A 19,778-nucleotide genomic window follows, 5' to 3' on the forward strand; every position below is an offset into this window, starting at 1 on the left:
TTTCATGTACATTATCTCCTGTAACCCTTTCCACCACTCCATGCCCATGTCATGCCAACTTAATGTATAATAGGGCCGACTCCAGAGCTCACATTCCTAACCCCCATACCATATCTTCCAGCTCCATACACAGCTAATTCATGCTTCTCTTTCTTCTTTTTACCTTAGACTGGGAGAGAAAGCTAACCAACTTTCTAGCTTTTTCAATTTCAAACTAACTTAACACACCTAGTAAACAATGGCTGTACATATTCAAACCTTGAAAACATCAGTATGAAAAAACGGTAATAAATTTTAATCTTCAGCACATTTTACTGCTCTTATGCTCAATAGTATTATACCTAACCAGTCTTTAATAGTTGAAGATCTGACATTTTGCAATTGCTCTTCTACAATACCAGTTCTAATACCGGGTCAGAGCTGAACTATCAAAGAAACAGACGTTTATTGATTTATCAAATCATACTGAGAGATTAACATCTGGAAAATCAGTATAAATCCAATTCTTTTAAGCTTTAAACTATCAAAATGCTAACTAGGACTTATATTTCATATTTGTAAAGAATTTTAGAAGCTTCATTGAACTAAGTTATATTGTTGATTATGAAAACAATCCAAAATAAGCTATTTTCTTACAAAGCATTTACTGTTTAAAAATTAAATTTTAAAATTAAAATGCTTGAAAATCTAATTTAAAATAACTGTTACAAAATTTTGAACCTCTAGTCACTATCTTCCTGCAATGTATTAATGATGTTTAAAGCTATGTGAGAACAGAAGCAATGCTGCCTTTGCCCTCGTAATTTACCGGGAAATTGGCAGCCATTCTTTTTCAGGGTACTAAATAATCATTTGTCAAGTTCTATTTATCTTCTGTAACTACAGATATTGACTCAAAAAACTACAGTTCCTCTCAGACTGATTTCTATTCTAGCAGATGCTTTTCTTCTCATCGCTTGCAATCAGAATAGAGTGGTTATCTTAGAATTCATTATTATTCTACTGTTATATTATCAGCTAAAGGAAAAGTGAGAACAGAAGATGGGGTTAAATTTACATGAGTAGCAGCGACAGAAGGTAAACAGAGCACACAGCTACAACCACACACACTTGATAGAACTAAAAGAGTGTAAGAAACGTCTAGTCTGAGCTTTCCGCCTGCAGATGAGAACTATGTAATATAAGATCAAGGACTAAACTAAAACCTGTCTTGACTCCAAACGGACAACCTTTTTTTTTTAATGATAGGTACAAGATTCAGATCTTGCCTAATGGCCCTCTTCCAGAACCAAAGCCCGACTTCCCCACTTCCCTGGTTCCAGTTCTCAGGAGAAAGTCCTCTCAGGAAGCCCGAAGGGAAACATCATATTGGAAGATGGGTCAGTGGATCGGCCCATGGGTACTGAAGCATACACAAAAAGTACCCCAAAACGGACCGTGGTCTACTTCGAATATTTAGCGCCACTGGCCCTTGAACTAACCCATAATTCCAGCTACTTCCAGTCCGAGGATCTGCCCTGAATAGCCAATAAACTTCTACCACTCTGCTGCGAACCTAACAAATGTCTATGTCCTGTCGCCCCCTGAACACAAGGGAGTGCCCTCCCGGTAGAGTAATCTCAGCAACCTGCCGAAGCCACCTTCCTGCCGAGGGACGCAGCCCGGACTAAATCCCGCGACCCCAGAGAACAGCCTCCGGAGCCTGGCGATGACGTCACGCTGCCCCTTTCTAGCATCGCGAGACTCTCTCCTCCCTCACCCTGTTCCCTAAGCTCCCAGCTGCCCGCGCCCGCTACCAGACAGAGGCAGGCATGGCAAGCCGCGGATCCGGGGTGGTGACGAGAGTAGCAGTTCCGCCATTGGTCGAGGAAGCCTGAGGGACGGGCCAGCGTGGGGAGCAAGGAGAGACCAAGGCGGTGGCCCCGAGAGAGCCAGAGCAATGGAGGCCAACATACCGAAGCGGAAGGAGCCTGGCAAGTCCCTGCGTATCAAAGTCATCTCCATGGGCAACGCTGAAGTGGGAAAAGTGAGTACCGCGCTGGGAGGGGCGGGACCACAGCGCAGCGGAGCGACGTGGCGATTGGCTGGGAAGGCGGCCACTCAACAGCTTGGGACCCAGCCTCCTTCCCGCCCCTGAGCAGGCCTGGGTGTCCTGGGGGATGCGGCTCGGCGGGGAAAACTCTCCTAACCTTTTTGACCTTTGGGTTGCCCACTTCCGACACCTAAGAAGGTTTTCTAGTGGCTTCTAACCCTTGAATGTATCCCAAAGAGAGTAAGGAGGCCTGGGTCCTTATGTCAGATTGTTTTGCCTGGATACCATATTTGCGTTCTAGGTGACCCGTCCAGGACTCAGAGGTGGAGAAAAAAAGTTTAGTTACCCCCAGCAGAGCTGGGGAGCCGAAGGGAACTTACTGGGCCGTGTGTGAGGATGGGGATTTGTAAAATTTACTCCGCAGACGTGGAGGCCAGAATCTACATTTCATTTGTAAGAGAGCATAACTGATGCTGAAGGTGTTTCACAGGGTACGTGCAATGGATGTCAAGGAACCTGCATTATTTTGTTTTGTTCGTTTGTTTTGTTTTTATTTCTGGTAGTGTCACCACATCCATTATCTCAAAGAAGTCTTAGTTCCACTGCCTTTTTCTGTGCTGCTTCTACTGGCTGTCAGCTCTAAGCTCTCCCATAGTATGGGGGGAGGGAGGGCGAGAGGTGAATGGAGGTCTTTCCCCACATGAATTCTAAGACTGCCTCTTCTTCACCCAAATTGTCTCTCCTTCAGGGTAAATGGAAGCTGTTGGTTAAGAACCTTCCGAGGTCATCAAATCAGTGACTGAGACAGAATTAGAACCTGGGTGTTCACATTCATTGCAGTGCTCTCTTTCCATCATTATTTGCTGTCAAAACAACTCCCAGTAGGATCTACATGCCAAAAAAGCTGTTAATGGGAGTGTTTATGCCAGTGTCCTGCACATAGTTGATGCTCAGTAAATGTTTATTAGTGTCTTCTCTTTCCATTTAGTATTATCTTGTACTGTTTATGTATCTTTGTGTATGTGGGTATTAACATAGCTGAAAGTCTACAATTATTGAATGTCAGTTATGTGCCAGGCATTGAAAAGAAAAGAATAAAACCTCTAGAAGGTTATGTACTAAACTGGCTAAGTGAGTATGCTCACTTTTAAAATTTTACTATGCTTAATGGTGCAATGTTAGAAATAGCTTAAAATGCCCATTGTGTCACCACATTTATGTAATATGGTTCTAGATTTATTAGCCCATGCAATTAGACAAGGGAAAGAAATAACATACAAAATGCTGGAAAGGAGAAAGCAAAATTATCAGTATTTGTTAATGATATGATTGTTTATCTGGAAACCCAAAGAGAATTAACTGAAACGCTATTAGAAAAGACAAAATTAATATACAAAACTTTACAGCTTTACTATATCAAATTATAATTGTTTGGACTATATAATTGAAAAACTTTTTTTTTTTTTTTGCGGTACGCGGGCCTCTCACTGTTGTGGCCTCTCCTGTTGCAGAGCACAGGCTGCGGACGCGCAGGTTCAGCGGCCATGGCTCACGGGCCCAGCCGCTCTGTGGCACGTGGGATCTTCCCGGACCAGGGCACGAACCTGTGTCCCCTGCATCGGCAGGCAGACTCCCAACCACTGCGCCACCAGGGAAGCCCTGAAAAACTATTTTAATTTACAATAACAACCAAAATAAAGGGCCTAGGTTTAAACTTACGAAGAAATAGGGAGCACCTAGGACCTATATGAAAAACATTTCTACAAAGGGCCACAAAATTACTTAGACAGATGGAAAGATATACTTTCTTCTTAATTAGGATCACTCAATATTTTAGAGATGTCAGTTCTTTAAAATCATCTACAAATGTGATCCAGTTCCAGTTAAAACAGCAATACTGTTTTTTTTCTTCAGAACATAGTAAAAGGTACTAAAGTCCTTATGAAAAATTAAATGTGAGAATCAGCAAGAAAATTATGGAAAAGAAATGAGAGGAGACTAACACTACCAGATATTAAAACATATTTTAAAGTTACAGTCTTTTCCTATTGATACTGGAGAGGAAATATAGGGACATCAGTGGAACAGAATGGAGTCCAGAAATGAACCCAAACATATAAGGAAATTCAGTTTACAACAAATATAGTTAAACTGGGAAAGTAGGGACCATTTAGTAAACACTTTTACAACAACTTTCTACTATTTGGGGGTGGAGTGGATTCCTATTGAATGCCTTTCTCAAAGATAAATTTTTCACAGATAAAAGATTTAAATGTAATTTAAGAATTTTGCCTTAGTTATAAAAGTAATACATACTCATTTTAAAGAATTCGGAAAATATAGGAAGATATACAGATAAATAATTTCAAGTTAAAAATTAAGGCATGCCCTAGTAAATAATCCTTGCATCAAAGGGCAAATCAAAGCAAATGACAAAATAACTAGAAAGCAATGAAAGGAGAGAATGCATGCCAAAATCTTCAGGGCAAATTTAAAGCTGTAGTGAAGGGAAAATGCATTATCTTACTCATTTCTAAAAAAGGGAGATTAAAAACTAAAGGAACATAATAGTTGTACAACTTTGTGAATATGCCTAGAACCGCCGAATTGTACGCCTTAAAAGTATGAATATTATGGTATATTATGGTATGGAATTTTAAAAAGTAAAGGAACTTAAGACAGAGGAAAAAGGACACAAAATTCACCAAGAGAAAGAGAGAATTCCCTGGAAAGATTAATGAAAAAGAAAAATGCCTAAAATTTTATTTAAGAAAAATAGAGAAAGCAAAAAATTACAAGATTAATACTGAAAAGGAGACATAATCACATACTGGAAGAAACTGAAAGAAAGACTAGAGACTACTACATTCAGTTCTGTGGGAGCACATTTCAAAATGTAGAGGAAATGGAGGATTTCTTAGCTAAATATAAATTACCAAAATTGACTCAAAAAGTAGAAAACCCAAATGACCAGTCACTTAAGGAGAAGTTGGAAAAGCAATTAAAAGACTTACTATCCAAAAAGGTATCAGGATCAGATGGCTTCATGAACAAGGTTTATTTAAGCTCTAAATAACGCATAATTTCAGTTAAGTTATTCCAAGGCAAAGAAAAAGATGAACAGCACTCCAATTTATTTATGTAAAGTCATGATAACTTAAATAGCAAAACTTGATATAGTATCAGAAAAGAAAAGTATATACCATTTTTACATATACATACAGATGCATAATTCCTAAATATCCACAAATAGAATTCAGCAACATATCAAAACAATTTCACTATTAGCAAGTAGGGTTTATCCCACGGAGTGCAAACTTGGTTAAACATCAAGAAGTTAATCAACATAATTTGTTATATGAACTGATTACTAGAGAAAGTATTTTCTGTACTGTAAAAAAAAAAATGATATAATCAACCTAATAAACACTTTAAGCAAAATCAGAATAAAATGAAACTACTTAAATATGAAAAATAATGTTTTTTATTATTATTTTTAAAACAATAGTTATTGTTAACCAACAGCAAACATACCAAATGGTAAGTCCATTTCCTTTAAAATTAGATGCAGAAAAGGATACATACTATTTTCTTTTATTATTCAGCATTGTTTTAGAGGTTCTGGAGATGCAGTAAGAAAAAGGAGATTCCCAAGGGCTTAACTCCCTCATTGGGGGAATTTCTCTGTGGTCTTTGTTTATATCCAATTCAGCTTTCTGCATTGGCATCAGTTTACCCCAGAATCCCAGCCCAGTTCTCAGTGTCCTCTAGGATCTGATCCTGATGTTCTTACCATTGACTCTTCATATCAACCAACTCTGAAGACTGCCCTAATTCTAGATTTCCAGTTATAGTAAATATTTTCCTGTTAAGTCAGTTGAATTGGTTTCCCTTACTTGCAGTCAAAAGTACCCACATCGTACAGTATTATATATACTTCTCTGGTGTTTGCTTTCTCTCTCTCTTTTTTTTTTTAAATGACATCCAGGATTTATTTATTTATTTTATTTATTTATTTTTTGGCTGTGTTGGGTCTTCATTGCTGCGCACAGGCTGTCTCTAGTTGCAGCGAGCGGGGGCTACTCTTCATCGCAGTGCGCGGGCTTCTCATTGCAGTGGCTTCTCTTATTGTGGAGTGCGGGCTCTAGGCACATGGGCTTCAGTAGTTGCGGCATGTGGGCTCAGTAGTTGTGGCTCACGGGCTCTAGAGCACAGGCTCAGTAGTTGTGGTGCACAGGCTTAGTTGCTCCGTGGCATGTGGAATCTTCCCAGACCAGGGATCAAACCTGTGTCCCCTGCATTGACAGGGGGATTCTCAACCACTGCACCACCAGGGAAGTCCTGCTTTTTCTCTCTTAACAGTAGATTGTGGTGATTCCTCCAATTATCTGATATAGCTCCAATCACTCATTTTCATGGTTGCATAATAGTCCGTGACATGCGAGTATCCCCTCTATTAATGAGAATTCACTTGTTTCCCTTTTTCTCTGCTACAAACAATCTTGCTATAATACATTTCTATAGGTATATATATCCTTAAATACCTGGACTAGATTCCCAGGGGTAGAACTGCTGAGTTGAATAGCACATTTTAAAATTTTAGTAGCAATTGCCAATTGCTCTTCAAAAAGCTGTGTTTCTACCAGTAATATGCTGGTACATTTCCCCTAACTCCCTGCCAACACAGTATTGTCATTCTTTTGATTGCTACTGATCTGGTTAGTGAGAAGTAATTTCATTGTTACTTTAATTTGCATTTCACTGACCACAGATGAAGCTGAGCATCTTTTCAAATGCTTATTGAACATTTGGATTTGCTTTTCTGTGAATTGCTCAATTTATAGTCCCTGCCTATTTTTCTGTCGGATAATGTGTCTTTCTTACCAGTTTTTCTGGTTGGGGGACGTTAGAGTTATTAACTTTTTGCCGGTCATATGAGTTACAGATATTTGCCCCAGTATGTTGTCTTTTAATAGTTTTATATTTTACCATACAATTGATTTTATTATTATTTGTATATACTCAATTATGCCTATCTTTTTAAAATTGAAATATAGTTGGCGTATAATATTATGTTAGCTCCAGGTGTACTACATAGTGATTTGACATTTGCATATGTCATGAAATGATCACCACAAGTCTAGTAACCAGCTGTCCCCATACAAAGTTATTACAATATTATTGACTATATTCCTTATGCTGTATAACACATCCTAGTAGCTTACGTTTTGTAAGTGGAGGTTTGTACCTGTTAATCCCATTCATCTATTTCACTTCCCCATCCCCCGTACCCTCTGGCAACCACCCATTTGTTCTCTGTATCTATGAGTCTGTTTCTGTTTTGTTTGTTTGCTTTGTTTTTTAGATTCTACATATAAGTGAGATCATATGCTAGTTGTCTTTCTTTGACTTATTTCACTTAGCATAATTCCCTCTAGAATTCATTCATGTTTTCACAAATGGTAAGGTTTCATTTTTTTAAAATAGCTGAGTAATATTCCATTTTTATATGTCACATCTTCTTTATCCATTCGTCTACGGATGGACACTTAGGTTGCTTCCATATCTTGGCTATTGTAAATAATGCTGCAATGAACATTGGGGTGCATATATTTTTTCGAATTGGTGTTTTTGTTTTCTTCAGGTATATACCCACAGGTGAAATTGCTGGATCATATGGTAGTTCTATTTTATTTTTTTTAGGAACCACCATACTGTTTTCCATGTGGCTGCACCAATTTACAATCCCACCAGCATTGCACGAGGGTTCCTTTTTTTTCACATCTTCTCTAACACTTGTCATTTATTGTCTTTTTGATGATAGACATTCTGACAGGTGTAAAAGGTGATATCTCATTGTGGTTTTGATTTGCATTTCCCTAATGATTAGTGGTGCTGAGCGTCTTTTTCATGTGCCTGTTGACCATCTGTATGTCTTCTTTGGAAAAATGTCTATTCAGATCCTCTGCCCATTTTTTTATTGGGTTTTTTTGATGTTGAGTTGTCTGTGTTCTTTCTATATTTTGAATATTAACCCCTTATCAGATATATCGTTTGCAAGTATATTCTCTCAGTCAGTAGGCTACCTTTTCATTTTGTTGATAGTTTCCTTTGCTGTGCAAAAGCTTTTTAGTTTGATGTAGCCCCATTTGTTTATTTTTACTTTTGTCTCTCTTGCCTGAAAAGACAGATCCAAAAAAATTTTGCTAAGACTGATGTCAAAGAGTGTACTACCTATGTTTTCTTCTAGGAGTTTTATGGTTTCAGGACTTAGATTTAAGTCTTTAATCCATTTTGACTTTATTTTTGTATATGGTGTGAGAAAGTAGTCCAGTTGATTCTTTTACATATAGCTGTCCAGTTTTCCCAACACCATTTATTGAAGGGGGTGTGTTTTACCATTATATATTCTTCCCTCTTTGTCATTGATTAATTGACCATATAAGTGTGGGTTTGTTTCTGGGCTCTCTATTCTGTTCCATTGATATATGTGTCTGTTTTTGTGTCAATAACCTACTGTTTTGATTACTGTCATTTTGTAGTATAGCTTGAAATCAGGGGGTATGATACCTCCAGCTTTGTTCTTTTTTCAAGATTGCTTTGGCTATGCCTGTCTTTTTTTTTTTTTTTTTCTTTATTGGAGTATGGTTGCTTTACAATGTTGTGTTAGCCTCCACTGCACAACAAAATGAATCAGCCATACACATACAGATTATGCCTGTCTTTTATGGTTTCTGGGTTTTCTTTCTTGGTTGAAAAGGTTTCCCTAAGGTTGTACATATATTGCACATTTTCTTCTGAAATTTTTATTGTTTTATTTTTAAATGCTTAAATCATAAACTTATCTGTAATTTATTTTTGTATATAGGGAAATTCAGGGCCCAACTTAATTTTTTTCCTGATGGATATGCAATTATGCCAGTAACATTTTACTAAATAGATTTTTTTTTCCCATTGACTTTAAATATCACCTTTGTCACTTTTAAAATTTTTATATATAATGGGATCTATTTCTGAGCTCTCTGCTCTGTTCTACTGACCTACTTGTCTATTCTTATGCCAGTATAATACTCTCTCAGTTTCAGACTGTATTTTAATATTTGTCAATACAAATTCCCACCTCTTTCTACTGCCCTGCCCCTTTCCTGTTTTTCATACTTGGATTAGTTCTTCTCAGATAACTGTTCTTTCATATGAATTTTAGGGTAATTCTATTAGGCAAAAAAAAGATTCAAACCTTAAGATTATTTTTTCAAAACTTAAGATTTTAATTGGTTAAGATTTTAATTGGGACTGCATTAAAAAAGTACCTAAAAAATCTATTTAAGAAAATAGAGAAAGCAAAAAAGTCTCTCTATATTTATGTTATTTAACTTAGTTTATAAGATCCTAAGGTCCGGGAACCCTGTCTCTTTGGTTATAGGGAGTGGTTATTCATACCATTAATTAAATGTGAATCTCTTTATTAGGGCTAGTGTTTAAATAGTGTACTGGAATTAAAGGACTTCCAGGTCCCTTAATCTCATGAATAATTTAGAAAAAGGCTGTATTTATTATTCTAGGATATTGTGAGAGAAAACATTTGAGAAGTGCTTTCAACCTGTAAAGTGTTTTTTAAAAGTATAGCCTCTTAGCAGTAGTCACTCCAAAGAAGTTTTTCCTTCAGTTCACAATGAGCTTATTAAGTACTTTTTAAAGCAACTGTCCTATTTAATATAGATTGACGTTCATCAGGAAAGTATTTGAGCAGAATAAGCTTCATGACCAGCACTTCAAGTAAATTATGTTTCATGAGTGCTAAGGATCGCCATTAACGTACAAGTCATTTTAATTCAGTTTTTCATTGGCACTGAGCTAATTGCTCAGATATAAAGTTATAAGATATAAAGAAGTAAAATACTGGTGCTTGCCCTCAAGTAGTTTACTGTCTAGCTGAAGAAGTAAGATAAATGTGCACATGTGAAAAGATAACAAGGCAGTGAATAATTGATAACTATTACATTATATATGTATATATACATTTATATACATATATAGTATATGTACTGTATACACATATAGTATATAAAAAGTGTTAGAGAAGTTCAGATGTAGGCAAGATCTCTTATAACCTGGAAGCTCAGAGTTTGCACTGGACCTTAAAGGATAAGTAAGATTTGGAAAGAAGGGAGAAAGCTCTTTCCAAGTAGAGAGAAAAGTAATGACAAAAGTCAGGCCTGAAAAAAAAAAAAAAAAAAAGTCAGGCCTGGGAGTTTTGCAGAAATGGAGGGTTTATATTCGAAGGGTTTAGACAGAAAGACAGATTAGGGCCAGATTATGGAGGATCTTGAATAACGGACAAAGGAATTTGGATGCTGAACTCTTGGCAGTGAGAAGCCACTGAAGATTTTTGAGTTAGGGAAGTGAAATAACATTAGTGGTATGCAGTGCTGATTGAAGTTGGGAGGGAAAGGGAACATAAAGACCAATAAAGAATTTCCTGTAGTTGTAGTTGTACAGAAGTAGATGATGAAGACTTAAACCAGAATGGTACCAGTGGGAATTGGAGTGAGGAGAAAGATGGAAGAAACATTCAAAAGAAGATTTAGAGAGACTCAGAATCAAACGTGACTTTAATAATTTAATACCCTGTAATTGGGAAAATGGTGGTTTTATTAACAGAACTAGGATGTGAGCAGGATTTGCTGTTTTTATGTATAAGATTAGTTCATTTTTGGGTATTTTGAGTTTGTGGAACAGTGAGTGGGGCATCTAAGTACAAATTAGTCTGGTAGATATTTGGAGATGTGGATCTGGTCTGGGGAGGGAGGTCAAGGTAGACACATATTTTGGTATTATTATTAAAAATATACGAGCAGAAGAGGTCTGCAAAAGAAAAGAGAAGGACTTCCCTGGTGGCTCAGTGATTAAGAATCCGCCTGCCAATGCAGGGGACATGGAGTCAATCCCTGGTCCGGGAAGATCCCACATGCCGCTGAGCAGCTAAGCCCGTGCGCCACAACTGCTGAGCCTGCGCTCTAGAGCTGGGGAGCCACAACTACTGAGCCCATGTGCCACAACTACTGAAGCCCTCGTGCCTAGAGCCCGTGCTCCACAACAAGAGAAGCCACCACAAGGAGAAAACCACGCACCACAAGAAGAGTAGCCCCTACTCGCTGCAACTAGAGAAAGCCCACATGCAGCAATGAAGACCCAACACAGCCAAAAATAAATAAATAAATAATAATAATTTATTAAAAAAAAAAAGAAAAGAGAACAAGGATTGAACACTAAACTGAAAACATACCCATATTTGGTATTAAGGGAAGAATTTTTAAATAATTTTTCTTTAAAATCTTCACCTTTAGTATTTGTTTCAGTTATTTTATAGTTTTGGCTTTTGAAAAAGCTTTGTGTCTCGTGGTGAATGAAGAAACCATAATGAAGAAATGTGCTTATTTTGTATACGTTCCCAGAGTGTCTTTACTAAAAGCATGTATTTTTACCTTTTTAGAGCTGTATTATAAAGCGATACTGTGAGAAAAGATTTGTGTCTAAATACCTTGCAACAATTGGAATTGACTATGGAGTCACAAAGTGAGTACATATATTCTTTCCTTGGGCTTGCAAATTACATAGAAATTCAGAACCCTTCTAAACTGATCTGTCTTGAAATGGAGAGTCTGAAGATAAACTGGGACACATAAGAATGAGACCTTTACAGATAGTAGTAATCACATCATTTGTTCATCATGGAGTACCTTCTGTTTGCCAGGCTTCGTGTGGGGTGTAGGGTCTGGTGATGAGCAAGTCTGCACGAAGCCTGCCTGGCAGATGTAGCTTTTCAGGAAGCATGTTTCTATATAAGCAGGTCTCGTTAGCAGGTATATTTTTAGAGAATTTTGAAATATTCTCTCCCAAAAGCCTAAATATTATGTGGAAAATTTTCTATCAGAGAACTTCCTTTTATGATCTTTACATCCTATTAGAATCCAGCAAAAATGATCTGGGAAGAGTAAAATTAGGTATAAATGGGGATTTATTTGGAGATGAATCAAGGGTGGGTTGAGCTTGGGGAGATAGGGTCACATTAACAGGAAATTACACTGGGGGAAAGTAGAATTGGGGTAGACAGCACATCCCCAAAGGTGGAATTTTAGGTGCTCACTGTTCAGACCCCAACCTGCCCCTTCCCTTCTCTCTTATCTCATTCTTTTACACACTTTACTCTCCACCCATGCTGAATTTGTGCCATCATACTTTCCTATCTCAGTGCCATCATTCATTCTGTCCACCTGAAATGTCCTTTCCCCTCATCTCTCCACCTGTCGATCTCCTCAAGGTATAAAGTGTAACTGTTCCCATATGGCTTTCTGAACAGCTCCTTTATCAGTCAGGACTCATTTTAGTTGAAAATGACAGAAATATTAAAATTCTCTGCTATTCATGGGTCTTAGCATAAATTGTCTTGTGTTATCGTTTGTATATGTTTAATGTCTCCTGCTAGATTTAAAGCTCCATTAAGAAGGGGCTATTAGTATAAATTATCTCCAAGTGCCTGGTACAGTGCTTATACATAGTCGATACTCAATAAATAATTATTGTTAGGTAAGATGATACATCTGAAGAGGAAGTTTGCAACATTAGAATATGAGGGCAACATTCAAGAAGGTAGACTAAAGTGTAGGGTGTATCTATACTTCAGGGCACAGGATTTCATCAGTTATATGGTAGGATATCCTATTCAAGGCAGTTTTGTTTTGAATCCATGTTAAGTAGCTAATTTATTCATTTAAGAAATAAGAGTTACCGTGTTATGCCCTAGAACTGTGGTTTATTCAACAGACTACAGTCATCTCTCAATATCCAAGGGATGTTGGTTCCAGGATCCCCTGTGGATGCCAAAATCTGCAGATGTTCAAGTCCCTTATATAAAATAGTGTAGTATTTGCATGTAACCTATGCACATCCTCTCAATACTTTAAATCATCTCTATAATACCTAATACAATATATCAATAAATAGTTTTAAATACAGTGTTAATGCTATGTAAATATATAGTTGCCACCTTGTGGCAAATTCAAGTTTTGCTTTTTAGAACTTTCTGGAATTTTTTTCTGAATATTTTTGATCCAAATTTAGTCGAATCCATGGATACAGAGCCTTCCGTAAGGCTGACTGTATTGTTTCTGGTTGATTTTTTATTTTTATTTTTTGTCTTATGGTGAGGAGGAGAATATGATTGACAGAAACCCAACTCAAGCCAAAAAAAAATTCAGTTCACATAATCCAATTATAAGGATGTAGCTGGGCCTCAGAGATCGCTGGAACCAGGGAGAGAATATAACCTGGTCTTTTCATGACGTGTTTCTCTCTACCTTTTGGCTCCTACTCCACAGCTGCTGGTAGCTCTCAAGTTTACCAAAACTAATCACAAATTTAAAAAATACCAGGTAAGGTTTTGATTGTCCAGGTGGAGATAGGTGCCTTTCCCCAGCTCAGTTAACTGTGGCCAGCAGAGTGGCATCAAAAAAGAAGATGGAAGAACCCATTTAAACCACAGTTGGGAGAAGAAGGGTACTCTTTTGGGCAGTCAAAACAATAGATTCGTATATGTATAGCTGATTCACTTTGTTATAAAGCAGAAACTAACACACCATTGTAAAGCAATTATACTCCAATAAAAATGTTAAAAGACAAAACAAAACAAAAATAGATTCCCACTCCATCCTTCAGATTTCAGTATACTTAAGAATTAGTTGTAGAGTTTGTGAAAATGAATATTCCTAAGGCCCACCCACTAAGATTCTGATTCACGGGATCTGAGGTGGGGCACAGGACTACATTTTAAACACCCTCCCCATATTTCCATATAATGATGCAGGTGGTCTTCAGGCCACAATTTAGGAAAGCAAGCACTGGCTTGAGGTAATGAATTACCATTTTTTTCAAGGTAGTTTCCTCTGTCAGACTTCTGAATTAAATTGACCTCTTTTGAGTTTCAATTTGTGAACACATTTGTGTTACTTCCTGATTTTATAAACTTCAGTTCCATCCCTTCTCAGCTGCTATCTGGCAAAACTTTCTAATATAAATTGTTACACGAGATCTAATGCAGATGCTCTCAAACTCTGTTGTTGTTTTGTTTTGCTGTTCTCACACTGTCTTTTGTAAGATGGATCCTGATTTCACAGATGTTAAAATGAAAACAAATTTGCATCTTAGAATTGATGAAATATGGCAGAGAATTCAGGAATGAAGAAATCATGATGATTAGTAGTTACTTTGATTGAAATATATAAGTAATATAAAACAACTGTAGGAATTATGGTTTCAGAAAAGAAAGTGGAAAAAAAAGTGAAAAAAAAGTAATAGAGGATATTATAAACTTGGACAGGGAACAATAATCATAAATAAGCCAGGAGGTAGTATAGAAACAATGGGAGCAGGTGCTGCTGTCCTTGTAGTCCATGGGAGGGACTCTTATCAATGCTGTCTAAACTGAAACATGCTACTTAAAAAAACATAACTTTAATCTGTTAATTTATTGCTAATAATCTCCATTTTTAACCTTACAGGAATGTTTTTAGGAAATACTGTTTCTGTAGCAAAGAGCATTTATATTTAAAGCTCAATAATTCCTCCCAGTTTACATCAGTTTCTTTTTTTTTTCTTTTGTTAAATTCAGTGAGATGTAAATTTTACGCTTTTAAATTAATATAATCCCAATTTTATAAAAATATTTATGTCTATCAGTCTTATCTATGTACACAAAGAAGTCTACAGTAATGTTCATCTATATTAATGAAGGTTTTTCTTCTGGGTGGTAAGATTTGGGATAACTTTCATCTTTCTACTTTTCTTTAGTGTTTGAATTATTTATGAAGTTTCATTCATTCATTTTCCAATAGTGATTTTAATTTTTTTTTTGTATGTGAACATTCATAGAAGCTATATTTCTAGTAGCGCCAAGTTAGAAACAACTCAACTGTCCATCAACAGATTAATGGATAAACAAACTGTGGCATATTCATGTGATGGAGTGCTACTCAGCAACGAGAGGAACAAACTATTCATATATGCAGCAACATAGATAAACCCTAAAATAATAATGTTGAGTAAAAGAAGGTAGACAAAAAAGTGAACACACGGTATGATTCCACATATATCCAATTCTAGAAAAAGTAAACTGACCTAATAGTGACTGACAGCAGATCAGTGGTTGGCTAAGCAGGGCAGGAAGGGCAGGAAGGAGGGGTTTCAAAGGGGCCCAAGGAAACGAGTGATACGTTCATTGTCTTGACTGTGGTGATGGCTTCACAGGCGTAGACATATGTCAAACTCATCAAATTATATACTTTAAACATGCGCAGCTTACTGTACATCAATTATACTAAAGTAAAGCTGTCCTAAAGAAGGAGGAGGAGGGAAGGTGGCAGCCCTTGGCCCCGTGGTGGAGACCAGTCACTCCTCTGCTCTCCTGGTTGGGTGCAGATGTGAGTGTGGGGTTTATCTACAGAATCTTGTCTCCTCTGCCATCCAGGTATTCTTTACCTACACAGCTGTGTCTCCCCCAGTTGTTCCAGGTTTCTCAAAGGCAGGGCAGTGCCTTCTGTGTCCAGCCTCTCCTGGGGTTGACCATTCTAGTCTGGTCACATATTTGCAGAGATGGGCAGCCAAGATAGGGAGGTTCTGTAACATCTGGTGCGTGGGCTCTGCTGCTTCAGAGGGCAGAAATGGGGCCACACAGGAGCCACAGGGACCGCATGCCAGGTCAGCACCTTTGCTGGGCAGCTTGCCCTCGGTTTGCCCTAACACTACTGAGTGTGGGCGGGGAGACGACTCCACACCCTTCTTTCCAGATAAGAAAACGAGGCCCAGAGTCCTGGGGTGAGGACCGAGGTGAAAAAAGAATGGAAACGGCCTCCCGAAGGAGGCTGCCTGCAGTCACGCACAATCCTTCAAGGGTCCCGCGGCCTGCCCCATTACTCTGTCAGCCATCCCCAACCAGCCGCCTTTGCTATAGAAACAGTAATAGTGATTTTTCTTTAAAAAAATAAAAGGACTGGAAGCAAGTATACTGTGATGTTAACAGTAGTTAATTCTATCATGAATGGTTGTTACTTCCCTTTTTGTTCTCTTCTGTATTTCCAAATTTCTGAAAACAAATTGACTATTGTTCTTGCTCAGATGAAGGGCATAGGAAAATTAAACAATCAACATTAATAATATACATCTTTATACTGTTTATTTTATACTATTTATTGTACTGCATGGTAACCAAGCATAACCAGTAGTAATTACGATGTCTTACTAAGTGAAGTAAAACATTTTGTTTTCCTTCATCTTGCTCCTACTGTCCCTAATCCATTTTTTTTTTTAGCACCACAGTAATAGCTACTATTTGTTTGTTACGGGGTGTGGACTGAAGTGTCGAGGTAAGGTGAGGCTAAATGAGGGTGTTTATTCCAAGTGAGTTCAGGGTTCTTAAAACAGGAGCCACCTGCCAGGTTGTGACTCCTGTGGTAAAGATTATCTGGAATCAAGAAGAGGCACTAAGAAAGTACCTCTTTTAAATTTCATACACATAACCTTTTGAAATTCAAAGCGACATAAATGATATTAATATGAATACAGAAGCCATGACCTTCTTTGGGATTGTTTGCATTTGAACATTTCAGGGTACAAGTCAGAGACAGAGAAATCAAAGTTAACATCTTCGATATGGCTGGACATCCCTTCTTCTACGAGGTAAGAAAGACTTTTTGAGAAAACCTATATCCAGTATTGTCAGTGGGTTGAAGGAAAGATCCCGAATTACCGAACAACCAGTATTCAAGTCATGTGTAAAAATAGGTAAATTTAGCTGGTGTTTGTGGCTTCCCTTCAGAGCTTTACCTTAATGGATATCTGTTGGTCTTCTGTGCTGTCCCCTTAAATAGTGGTAGGAAATTTTGTTGCTAATGTTTCAAACACTTAGATAAGACATTTTAACCTTCAAAGGACTGTTGCTTTTTACTTTGTGCCTTAGCCCAGAATGTGAAAAGATAATTACATAGGTATAGGAACTTAGGAATTCAGAAATGAACCCTTTGTAGCAGTGTTCTAGGGCGATTTTCCAGTGCACTTCTCAGTCATGTGTGCTCTCTCCCCAGAAGAAACGAAAGCAGCCTCACTTGGTTTACTTTCATCTGCTTATCAGTCCTAAGTAGTCTCAAAATCAATCTCATGGCCTTTATCTTTTGTTTTTCCTTCCTTGGGTTTTTCATTTATTTCCTCCCTTCTGCTTGCTTTGGGTTTACTCTACTCTTCTTGTTCTAGGTTCTTGAGGTGGGAGCTTAGATTATTGATTTGAGACTTTCTTTTCTAATGTATGCATTTAGTATTATAAATTCCCCTCTCAGTACTATGTAGCTGTATCCCACAAGTTTTGATATGTTGTATTTTCATTTTCATCTCATTCATTCAGCTTTTTAAAAAAATTTCCCTTGAGATTTTCTGTTTGACCTGTGGATTATTTAGAAGTGTGTTGTTTAGTTTCCAAGTGTTAGAAATCTTCCTGTTATCTTTCTGTTATTGATTTCTAGTTTGATTTCATTGTGATCAGAGAACACACTATATGATTTCAATTTTTAAAAATTTGTTGAGGTTTCTTTTTCATGGCCCAGGACGTGGTCTATCTTGGTATATGTTACATGGGTGCTTGAAAAGAATGTATATTCTGCTACTGTTGGATAAAGTGTTCTATAAATATTTATTAGAGCCTGTTGGTCGGTGGTGTTGTTGAGTTCCTTTATATCCTTGCTGAATTTCTGTTTAGTTCTGTCAGTTGCTAAAAGAGGGGTTTTGAAGTTTCCAACATTAATTGTGGATTTGTCTGTTTCTCCTTTTAGTTCTATTGATTTTTGCTTCACATATTTTGTAGCTCTCTTGTTTGGTGCATATACATTTAGGGTTGCTATGCCTTCATTATATAATTTTATTATTATATCCTGTCCCCCCTGTGTCTCTGGTAATTTTCTTTCTAATGTCTATTTTATCTGATATTAATATAGACATTTCTGCTTTCCTTTGATTAATATTTGCATGATACATCTTTTTCTATCCTTGCACTTTCAGCCTGCTTATATCATTATATTTGAAGTGATAAGACAATACATAGTTCAATCATGTTTTTTAATGTATTATGCCAATTTCTGTCCTTAGATCACCTACTCTTACGTAGTTATTGATATGTTAGCGTTTAAGTTTATTATTTTTGTTTGTTTGTTTTCCATTTTTTAAAAAAATGAATTTATTTATTTATTTTTGGCTGCTTTGGGTCTTCGTTGCTGCCCACGGGCTTTCTCTAGTTGTGGTGAGCGGGGGCTACTCTTCGTTGCGGTGCATGGGCTTCTCATTGTGGTGGCTTCTCCTGTTGTGGAGCACGGGCTCTAGACACGCGGGCTTCAGTTGTTGTGGCACGTGGGCTCAGTAGTTGTGGCTTGTGAGCTCTAGAGCACCGGCTCAGTAGTTGTGGTGCACAGGCTTAGTTGCTCTGTGGCATGTGGGATCTTCCTGGACCAGGGCTCAAACCTGTCCCCTGCATTGGCAGGTGGATTCTTAACCACTGTGCCACCAGGGAAGCCCTTGTTTTCCATTTTTCATTTCTGTTTTCTTTTTCCTGCCCTCCTGTGGGTTACTTGAACATTTTTTGAATTCCATTTTGATTTGTCAAGTTTTTTTTAATAAATTTATTTATTTTATTTATTTTATTTTTGGCTGCGTTGGGTCTTCGTTGCCGCGTGCAGGCTTTCTCTAGTTGTGGCGAGTGGGGGCTACTCTTCGTTGCGGTGCGTGAACTTCTCATTGCAGTGGCTTCTCTTGTTGCGGAGCGCGGGCTCTAGGCACGTGGGCTTCAGTAGTTGCGGCTCGTGGGTTAGTTGCTCCGCGGCACGTGGGATCTTCCTGGACCAGGCATTGAACCCATGTTCCCTGCATTGGCAGGTGGATTCTTAACCACTGTGCTACCAGGGAAGCCCCTCTATAGTGTTTTTGAGTAAATCTTTCTGCATAGCTTTATTAGTGGATACTCTAGTTATTACATAAGTTATCACAGGCTTCTGGTGGTGTTACTTTAACAGTTTGAGTGGAGTGTAGAAACTTTTCCTTCTTTTACGCCCCTTTATCCTCTCCCATTTATAATATAATTGTCTTAAAATTTTTCTCTAAGTATATTAGAAGCACAACAGTGTTTAATTTTTGCTTAACTGTCAAACATAATTTAGAAAACTTAAGAGAGAAGGAAAGCATATTGAATTCACCGTATTTTTACTTACTCTGTTCTTTCATCCTTTGTTATGTTCCAGGGTTCCTTCTTTTATCATTTCCTTTCTGTGTGGAGGACTCCTTTAGCCATTCTTTTAGTGTAGGTCTGCTGGCAACAGATTCTCTTAGTTTTCCTTGATTAAGAATGTTTTGGTTTCTCCTTTGGCCCTGGAGAATTTTTTTTTTGCAGGTTATGGGATTCTGGTTTGATATTGTTACCAAACCAAACTTGGGTCCACTCACCTGTGCGCAGTAAATCCAATTCTACTGACAATAGGTTGTTGTGAAGGAAAGTACAGCAGTTATTGCAGGGTGCCAAGCAGGTAGTCCCGGACAGCTAATGCTGGGGAAAAAAAAACCCCGAACTCCCCGAAGGATTTCAGCAAAGCATTTTTAAAAGCAAGGGCGCCCCCCTCCAAATCCCCCACCCCCCCACCCCCCCCACCCCCCCACCCCCGCA

At 37.8% G+C, this 19,778-nt stretch overlaps 1 protein-coding gene across 2 annotated transcripts in view; it reads left to right on the forward strand.

Annotated features, from left to right (window-relative positions):
• Positions 1 to 1,801: 1,801 nt before the first annotated feature.
• Positions 1,802 to 19,778, forward strand: part of DNAJC27 (DnaJ heat shock protein family (Hsp40) member C27) — a 39,042-nt gene continuing 21,065 nt past the window's right edge. Inside the window, exons 1-3 of one of the 2 annotated variants that reach the window (XM_029232746.1) lie at positions 1,802 to 2,026; positions 11,526 to 11,608; positions 16,693 to 16,762. In XM_029232746.1, coding sequence (XP_029088579.1) covers positions 1,940 to 2,026; positions 11,526 to 11,608; positions 16,693 to 16,762 — 240 coding nt within the window. In that variant the 5' untranslated portion in view covers positions 1,802 to 1,939. The remainder of the gene's footprint in view (positions 2,027 to 11,525; positions 11,609 to 16,692; positions 16,763 to 19,778) is intronic. The other variant, XM_029232747.1, reaches the window with a different exon arrangement.

Source organism: Monodon monoceros, unplaced genomic scaffold, assembly GCF_005190385.1.
Source record: "Monodon monoceros isolate NGI ecotype Baffin Bay Population unplaced genomic scaffold, NGI_Narwhal_1 Super_Scaffold_19, whole genome shotgun sequence".
Lineage (NCBI taxonomy): Eukaryota > Metazoa > Chordata > Mammalia > Artiodactyla > Monodontidae > Monodon > Monodon monoceros.